Source organism: Populus euphratica, unplaced genomic scaffold (assembly GCF_000495115.2).
Source record: "Populus euphratica unplaced genomic scaffold, PopEup_1.0 scaffold168.1, whole genome shotgun sequence".
In the NCBI taxonomy this organism is placed as follows: domain Eukaryota; kingdom Viridiplantae; phylum Streptophyta; class Magnoliopsida; order Malpighiales; family Salicaceae; genus Populus; species Populus euphratica.
This window is the reverse complement of record NW_011500000.1, coordinates 597,808-608,031: the sequence shown is the minus strand read 5'-3', so window position 1 is coordinate 608,031 and position 10,224 is coordinate 597,808. Positions and strand designations below refer to the sequence as shown.

General features: G+C 31.5%; 1 protein-coding gene across 2 annotated transcripts; it reads right to left on the bottom strand.

The window, feature by feature from the left end:
• Positions 1-5,551: 5,551 nt before the first annotated feature.
• LOC105140846 (eukaryotic initiation factor 4A-8-like) lies at positions 5,552-9,890 on the bottom strand. Of its 2 annotated transcripts, XM_011047848.1 has the most exons (5): positions 9,726-9,890; positions 7,459-7,528; positions 7,258-7,364; positions 6,538-6,968; positions 5,552-6,414 (listed from the first exon to the last, which is right to left on the bottom strand). In XM_011047848.1, exons 2-5 carry the CDS (start codon positions 7,524-7,526, stop codon positions 5,779-5,781), a joined length of 1,242 nt encoding a protein of 413 aa, XP_011046150.1. In that variant the 5' UTR covers positions 7,527-7,528; positions 9,726-9,890; the 3' UTR covers positions 5,552-5,778. The 2 variants fall into 2 exon arrangements, with proteins under 2 accessions (XP_011046150.1, XP_011046151.1); XM_011047849.1 differs by lacking the exon at positions 9,726-9,890 and having other exon boundaries at positions 7,459-7,547.
• Between the last annotated feature and the right edge of the window lie 334 nt (positions 9,891-10,224).

The following is a 10,224-nucleotide window of genomic DNA, read 5'->3' as shown; positions in this document are numbered from 1 at the left end:
CATGCTACGATTTAAATTATTATATGTGTTACAAACCTCCTCAAATTCTCTTAAATGCAAGTATGGATTTTCCAATTCTAAGCCATGAAAAAAAGGTAAAAGTTGAATAATACCTGGCTTAAAAATAAAATGAGATGCATCGGGAGGAAAAATTATGCATGATGGTGCACTTGTTCTTGTGGGATTCATGTGATCTCTAAGTGTTCTAGCACGGTTATTCTCATTATTCTCATTGTGAAGTGATTGATTATCTTATTCGGCCATATTTTTTGAAAATGATGAGGATACCCTACAAAATCTACCACTTGATGTACGTGACCACACTCTCATGCACGTGTAGGAATAGAATAAAAGGAAAAAGAAAACAAGAGAAGAAGAAACAAGAGAAAAGAAACAAAGTTATATACAAGAAAAGTGAAAAGAGAAAATAAAATAAATATTATAATTTATACAAAACTTACCTCCCCGGCAACGGCGCCAAAAACTTGACACGACTAAAAGATTGATGTCTTCTCCCAAGTGCAGGAGTGTCGAAGTAATAAATAACCCGGTAAGACCGGGGTCGAACCACAGGGAGGTTAATTGTACAAATTATAAACGACAATAGTACAACAACAATAATAATAGTAATAACAATAATAACAACAATGACAATAACAATAATAACTATAATAATAATAATAATAATAATAATAATAATAGTAGTAGTCGTAATAATAATAATAATAATAATAATAATAATAATAATAGTAATAATAATAATAAAGAAAGAGAAGAAGAAGAAGATGATGAGAACTTAGAGATGGAAAATTAATGTAAGGATTAAACAATAATAATAACAAATGTCAAGGTTAAAGGTTTCACTAATGGTATGTCAAACAAGTATAGTATAAACTCTTATTATTCAATTAGAAACCACACACAAAGGAGGTTCCAATCAGATTATAGATTGTTAACATGATTACATTAGTCATCTTATTCGATTAATGCTAGTACTTGTAAATCTCGTCAAGCATTCATGATTATAACTTATGTTAACAACAAATCAAGTTCCTTTCATAGGTCAAGTGTCGGTTATACCATACAGTATGAACTATGAAAGTGCCAAGCATTTGTTGTACCAAGTGTTATACAACATAAATCAAGATTAGTCATTTAACAAGCAAAGCATTAAAGAGTGAACAAGATAACAAATACAAAATGTGTTAGTATCAACCATTAAAGTCCATATTAAGTTTACACTATACTTATTCTTACACCATTAGTGCAGCCTTTTCACCTTGACATAATAAACTTAGCTAGACATAATGAAAGAAAGAAAAATAAATAAACAAAATAAGAACATGAATAAGATTAAATTTAACTAAGTAAATGAAAGGAAATGAAAGGTATAAACTTGATATTAATGAAAGCAAAGCATAAACATTACAAAAAATACAAAGAGAGAAAGCAAGAGCATGATCTTGATCTGGAAACCAAGATTTATCTTCTCTTGTCTACCCAAAACATCATTGATAACATCAAAATTGGAGCCACTTGAAAACATGAAAGATGTAGGCAATTGTCTCAGCTTTCTTGTGTAACAACTTCAGCTCATTTGGACTTCTAGAACTCCAGATATGGCCAAAATACTGAACAGTGCTCGGGCTAGAGGACAGCTTCGGGCTTCTTTGTTATTGCAATAATTTGGACTTGAAAATAGCCTTTTTAGATCTTGAGCTCCATATGAAAGTTGTAGGTCTATGTCTTACCTTTCCATCCATATAAAGTAGACCTAAATCTGAGATTTATAGCTCCAGATATGACCCAATTACCAAACAGTGTTCCGGTTTAGATTGCACCGACATCTCTTTTCTAATTTTGGTCATCTTTTTGCCTTTGCAATTTAAGTTCTTAAAGTCATCAATCAATCCTTTCATTTATGTAATAGGCCTGCATTTAAAATGAACATTTACCACAAATTAAAGGTATCTTATATTATTAGATATATTATTATAAAACATGCTTTAGTTAAGGAGTTATTGATACTTCAAGTGTAAAATGATGATATAAAACCATGATAAAAATGCACTTTTAAGTACTAATCATAATACCAATAATAATAATAATAAAGAAAAAGAAGTAGAAGAAGAAGAAGATGATGAGAACTTTGAGATGGAATATTAATATAAGGATTAAATAATGATAACAACAAATATCAAGGTTAAAGGATCCACTAATGGTATGTCAAACAAGTGTTGTATAAACTCTTATTATTCAGTTAAAAACCACACACAAAGAAAATTCCAATCAGATTATAAATTGTTAACATGATTATATTAGTGATCTTATTCGATTAATGCTAATACTTATAAATGTTGTCAGACATTTATGATTATAACTTATGTTAGCAACAAATCAAGTTCCTTTCATAATACAGGTGTCGGTTATACCATACAGTATTGGCTATGAACGTGCCAAGCATTTGATGTACCAAGTGTTATACAATATAAATCTAGATTAGTCATTTAACAAGCAAAGTATTAAAGAGTGAACAAGATAACAAATACAAAACATGTTAGTATCAAACATTAAAGTCCATGTTAAGTTTACACTTTACTTATTCTTACACCATTAGTGTAACCTTTTCACCTTGACAGAATAAACTTAGCTAAACATAATGAAAGAAAGAAAAATAAATAAACAAGATAAGAACATAAATAAGATAAAAGTTAACTAAGGAAGGGAAAGGAAATGAAAGGCATAAACAAGATATTAATGAAAACAAAACCTAAACATTACAAAAATACAAAGAGAGAAAGCAAAAGCATAATCTTGATTTGGAGACCAAGATGCCTAAATGAATGGTAAATGCCTCCTTTTATAGGTCAAAATTAGAAACTATTGATTCGATGACTAATTGATGAGTGGGTAGCCAACTCTTGACTTGGTGACAATCCTTATCTTCTCTTGTCTGCCCAAAACATCATTGATAAAGTTAGAATTGGAACCACTTGAAAACATGAAAGTTGTAGAAAATTGTCTTAGCTTTCCAAAAAAAAAATAAAGGTCAATTGGACTTCTAGAACTCCAAATATAGGTCAAACACTGAACAGTATTCGAGTTGTAGGATAGATTCGGACTACTTCATTGTTGTTACAATTTGGACTTGAAAATGACTTTATTAAATCTTGGGCTCCATATGAAAATTGTAGGTATATGTCTTACCTTTCCATCCATATAAAGTAGACCTAAATTAAAGATTTACAGCTCCAAATATGATCCAATTATTGAACAGTATTCCAGTTTGGACTACACCGACATCTCTTTTCTAAGGTTGGCCATCTCTTTGTCCTTTCAATTTCAGTTCTTAAACTCATCAATCAATCTTTTTATTTATGTGATAGGCCTGCATTTAAAATGAATATTTATCATAAATTAAAGATATCTTATATTATTAGATATGTTATTATAAAATATGTTTTAGTTAAGGAGTTATTGATACTTCAAGTGCAAAATGATGATATAAAACCTTAATAAAAATACACTTTTAAGTACTAATCACTTTTTAAAATATCAAATTATATTGAAAAATAAAAAATCTGATACTTTTTTTACAAGAAAAAAAAAGTGTGCAAGACTCCCTCTACAACTTTCAAGTATAGCAACACCTAATATTTTAATTTAATTTAATTTAATTTTAATGTAGTTTTCAATTAATATCCTCTCTTTTTTTTAATTGGTTAGTTTAACTATTTTTTAAATAGTAATTAAAATTTTAGATAGTTTTGAAAATTTCATAATACTTTTAAGTGATTATTGTGATTTAATTTAATTTTTTTTTATTAAATTTTTGATAGATAAGTCATATCTGTATGATGCATTCATAATAATAGAAGTATAAATTTGCATTCATATCCATTTTAATCTTTAGGTAAAAAATATATTCATATTGCTATCTTTTTTTTTTCTCTTATAGTATAAATTAACTTAAAATATTTTCTGCAATGTAAGGTAACGTGGGAACACTAACTAGTTATCATTAATAAAAGAAACATGATCTTCAAGGATTTTTTCCGCAGTTGATGTTCCTCCTTTTAATTCCATATGCAATATTGTAGATATCGTAATTCCATTTCGTGCATCACTACACACAAAAAACACAACACTTTTTTATTTTATATTAATTATGTAACTTGCCTAATGTTGAAGGATAATTCTTCAAATTGATTTTTTTTAATGATTAGAGTAAATATTTGTGTGCAAGGTTACAGTTTAAACTCTGGTTTTTTTAATTAAAAAATACATTATTAAACAAATTATTCTTTTACAAAAATATCTTTTTTAGCAATAGCATGTTTTTTTTTGAATTAAAAATAAAGACAATTAAGATATTATTTTTTGCAAAAACTTCAATAATTTAAAATAATCGGAATATATATATATATATATATATATTCCTTATTAATGTATTTCTTTTTTTTAATGAATAAATTTTTTATTAATTTTATTAATGAAAAACCTTATCATTATATGAAAAGCAAGTTTCATTAAAAAAAATGAAAATCATGCCTGAAGTAACCAAAGAAAATAGAATAATTAAGATGAGAAAATTATTTAAAAAACATAACATTATAATAGTTAACATCATATAAATTCTATTTTCATAGATTATTCATGACCAAAAATTTAAAATAAATATAAATAGTAAATTTATGTATAATAGTTAACCACAGGATTGATGATACTACTAAAACAATATTATAATTTTGTTTGAAAATAAAATCCAAATTGATTGTTCTTTAATGGAATAACATTTAAAGATAATTTTAATTATTTTATTATAATTAAGATTTAATTAAGATTGTTTAAAAAAACTCATGGGCATAGATGGGCCAAGCATATAACCCAGCAAAAAAAAGGGTAGATGCGTGTTGTCCTACAAGGGTAGGCATGCGCATCCACCCAGCTTTCGTTGTCTTTGTTCCCTGTTATTTAACAAGGGTAGTTGACGTATCGTCAACCTTATTTAAGAAAATAAAACAGGCAACTCGTCGTTGTCTATAGTGGAAAATGAAGTAGGTCTATCCATCAAGATTTCAATTACATGAGTGGTCAAAGATTTGAGGATTCACTTGGAGGACCCTAAAACCATTATTGTCAATTCTTTCCCATAAAAGAACTCATTTCTAGCTCTACATCACCATTTAATCATCCAAAAAACCAAAAATTAACTTGAATAAATTAAAAAAAAAATCAACTCCAATTAGATTCACAAGTGCTTTACAAGGGTAAAAATTTGCTCATCCAATTGATGGTGCAAAACATGCAGGCTATCATGTATTATTTCACGCACATTAGGTGAATAGTGGGGAATTGATCAATTTGCTCATCCAATTGATGAAACAGCACGAGCAATTTGTATCAAGCTGGCACCCACACTCGAATGGTAATAATTCAAAATTCATATTACGAAAACGGGATCCTAATGATACTCTGCTTATAGAGGAACAATGAACAAGCAACAATTTTGACGCCAGCTTATAGAAGGAAAAAGGAGGGTGCACATTACAAAAACACAACATGCAAACAACGCTTTAAGATAACCAGTCGACCTGACAAGCCTTTCATAACAAGTAGAGCCTGTAATAATGGAGGACCCACGTGAGATTCAACTGTCAGAGATGTCTCTGAACATAAAATTTAACAACCCTAAACAGGAACGAAGAGAAAACAATACGTTAAATAGTACAAGCAAAATAAGATACCATTTCCCTCAACCGTCACAAAAAAATCTCATCAAAGGAGATCGGCCACATTCGATGGCAGCTCCTCGATGAGCACATTATAGAACTTCTGGATATCAAACAGCATCCTGTCATCATCACTTGTCACAAAGTTAATAGCAACACCCTTTCTTCCAAACCGTCCACTTCGTCCAATACGGTGAAGATAGTTTTCTGGTTGAGTCGGCAGATCATAATTTATGACAAGGGAAACTTGCTGAACATCGATACCACGAGCCAGGAGATCAGTTGTGATGAGAACACGAGAAGAGCCGGACCTGAATTCTCGCATAATGATATCACGAGTGTTCTGGTCCATATCTCCATGAGTAGCCGAGACTGTGTGATCACGGCTTCGCATCTTGTCTGTCAGCCAGTCAACCTTGCGCCGGGTGTTAACAAAAATGACACTCTGAGTGATGGCTAGGGTCTCATATAGATCACATAGTGTTTCAAGCTTCCACTCCTCCTTATCGACATTGACATAAAATTGCTTGATACCTTCAAGAGTAAGCTCATCACGCTTAACCAAGATCCTCACAGGCGTGTTCATGAACTTCCTTGTGATCTCCAGAGCTTCAGGTGGCATAGTAGCGGAAAACACACCAACTTGTACTTTTGATGGCAGCAACTGGAAAATATCATAGATCTGACAGCCAGGAAAAAAAAGTATTAGAAAAAGAAATTTAAAAAACAAAAAAGCCAACTAAGAGCTCTCAAGTCTCTGAACAGGCAAAGAAAACAAAACTTTGAAGCCACTATGGATGCAAACCTGATCCTTGAAACCACGTGAAAGCATTTCATCAGCCTCATCCAAGACAAACATTTTAATGTAATCTGGCCGAAGTGACTGCCTTCTCAACATGTCAAACACACGACCAGGTGTGCCAACAACAACATGAACACCAGCTTGAAGAATGCGTTGGTCCTCACGAACAATTGTGCCACCAACACAAGCATGAACTTTGACACCGAGATAATCACCAAGTGCTCGCATAACCTTTTCAATCTGTTGTGCTAGTTCCCTTGTGGGAGCCAGGACCAATGCTTGACATTGCACCAGACCATAATCAAGTTGCTGGAGAATGCCAGAACAGAAAGTTGCTGTTTTCCCAGTTCCAGATTGTGCCTGCTGAATCACATCAAGGCCTTTACAAAATGGAACAATTCCTCTTTGCTGGATTGCAGATGGCTTCTCAAAACCTTGAAAAGAAAGATTACAATGCATCAATCAGAACAAGAAAGAAAGAAAGACATGGAACCAAACAGAATCTAAACATAGTAAAAGAAGGGTAAGAAGTTCTCCAATAAGCAAACAGTAATCATAGGTCAAATATCATGATTCCAGCAGACCTGGATTTTTTAAAATGCAAAACAAAAGAACCTAAAGAACAGGGTAGCTACTGCAACTAGAACAGTCATATCTTAACATCAACTGATTAAGATGCCAAATGAAAGAACATGCGAAGATATGAAGCCAGTCAATACCTACCATAGGCATAGATGCCCCTCAGAAGGTTCTCTTGCAATCCCATCGAATCAAAGGTTTCAAAAACCTCCTCATACATTGTGAAGAAATCTTGCCCATCATTTGCAAGCCTGCATCGTTGTCAACACATGCATGGAAGTCAATTATATATTCCAATGAAAATAACTATTGCTATTCAGCTAGAGTTTCAAATAAGGAACTTACAGATCATTCATTTTGGCATCATATTGCTTAGCATCATATTGCGATCCTTCTGGTGCCAGACCTGCCATGACTGCACAGAGGAAACCATTTGTCACTTGTGGATTAAGGTTAATGACATGATGTTGAACAGGTAAAAAAACTTGTGGATTAAGGTTAATGACATGATGTTAAAAAATTAAAAAAAATCCTGCTGACAGCATCTATCAGATGCTTCCATCAGATGAGTAAAAAGGAAACAATTGAGAGCATTGAATCCATAGCATGAAGTTGAGGTGGGGTCACAACCGTATTGAAAAGCAAAAATATTCATTAACATCACCACTAAAGATGATGAATATTTAACTTGTGGATTAAGGAATAATGACATGCATGCTGAACAAGTACAGCATATCCTGCTGACAGCACCTATCAGATGCTTCCATAATTGTAAATGAGTAAAAAGGGAAACAATGGAGAGCATTCAAGCCATAGCATGAAGTTATTGAGGTGAGGGCACAACCATATTGAAAAGCAAAAATATTCATTAACATCACCACTAAAGATGATGAATATTTAACTTGTGGATTAAGGAATAATGACATGCATGCTGAACAAGTACAACATATCCTGCTGACAGCACCTATCAGATGCTTCCATAATTGTAAATGAGTAAAAAGGGAAACCATGGAGAGCATTCAAGCCATAGCATGAAGTTATTGAGGTGGGGGCACAACCATATTGAAAAGCAAAAATATGTGTTAATATCACCACTAAAGATAATGAATATATTTCACTTGTCACAGAAGAGCCAAACTTGCAAACCAAACAAAAAAGAGGAGTACAAGCATTAAACTTCTGTTTTTAATGTCTGGATGAGACATGCAAGGGGCAAACAATAAACTGATATTTTGTACATAAATCCTTACAATCAGACACTGTTTCACCCGCCCCTCCAAAAAAATCAGATTAAGGCAATAGTCCAGAAGGGCTTGAACTTTTGTTAGATAGGCATGTCAATACAGAACAGACACAAGCTCTATAATAAGTTGAATTCACATCTTTGGAAGTAAAAATTCAATTCATTTTGTTTCTTATATTACTCTCATCAACTTCATCTTATTTCTTCAATGTTAGAGAGAGAGAGAGATTCTTCACTTTGGAAATATAAATTAGAATTGTAAATTAGAGAGGTTGATCAGTTTATTTTTGTAGCATTTTTAAAGATTAAATTCCATTTGAAATTCAATTCTTAACACTCAAAATGATTCCAAACATGAGATTTTATTAAAACCTCTAAATTGAATTCAATGCAGAGGGTTACAAACATGATGTAATGCGTTTTTTGGGACCAATTATCTGCTGTAGCTGAATTCAATATAGTGTTTGATTTGAATTTGGTTGATAAATAAGTTGAGTTCACATGATTGGAGGGGATAAAATTCAATTCATTTTGTTTCCTATATTACTCTCATCACCTTTATCTTATTTCTTCAAAGGTTTTTTTTTTTTAAAAAAAGAAAGAGCTAGATGGGTATTTTGAGAAAGTTAATTTTAACATTAAATTTCTCTACTTTAAAGTTGTACATTGATTAAACTCTGATTTACTTTTGTAGTACTTTTAGAGATTAAATTTCATTTGAAATTCAATTCTTAACACTCAAAAGGGTTTTAAACACGAGATTTTACTAAAACTTCCGAATTGAATTCAATTTATGAAGTTACAAACATGCAGCAAGGCATCATTATAAATCATACGTGTGGTATTATAGCGGTGCGGAACTTGCTCAACAAGTTAAATATCCGTTAAATTAAATTAAATTATTATGTTTTAACATAAGGAGCCACTATAATATAATAAAACAGCATAAAAGGATTATCAGACAATCTCTTAAGAGCTGTTATCAAAAGCATACGAACACACCGAAACACTAAACTTCCAATGATACAAAGCTCTGAATCTATTTCCAAACTAAAATAAGAAGAATTCTTTATTTTGAACTTATTTCCAACAAGACCAGACCCAGATTAAAAACAACTGTAATTTCCAGTTAAACAGACCCTAAAAGCTCCAAAAAATAATATAACGAAAAGGGTCAAAACTTCACCAGCAAAAGAAAAAACAGATCAATACCAGATCTCAAAAAGAAAATCCCAGATAGCCTAGCTAAAAGAAAAAAATACAAGAAATCGACCAATCAAAACACCCATGCAGCAGGCAATACATACCAGCATCACAGACACCCACAAAAGTAACTATACTTTTTGCATAGAGAAAGAAAGAGAAATACCTGGTAGTAAGCAAGTGATTGATAGCTAGAAAGAAAAGTGGAGAGAGTGTATGAACTTAAAGTATGTAGTGCGAAATCAGAAATCCCAAACTCCTCGGATCTGCGCCGTGGAGCTTGAAAGAGGCTTTGTTCACGTGTCTGCGTGATTATTTATAGGTCGGTACAGTGTGCTGTTAGGTTAAGGTTATACTTATTTACAAACCCTTTCCGCTTCAATTTTTTGTCTTTCCACTTTTGCCCCTTTCCCTTTCTCTTCTTATTTTTATTACTATTCATTCCGACAACAAATACTGTAATGAGCGACCAGACCGATTTTGTACCATGGACGATTACAAGTCCATTTAAGCGAGACGTATAACAAGTTGTCTGTGGGGTTTTTTTTTTTGAAATTTTTTTTATTTAAAAAAATATTAAAATAATTTTTTTTATTTTTTAAATTTATTTTAAATATTAATATATATATATATATAAGAAATTTAATATTAGTATATATAAACAA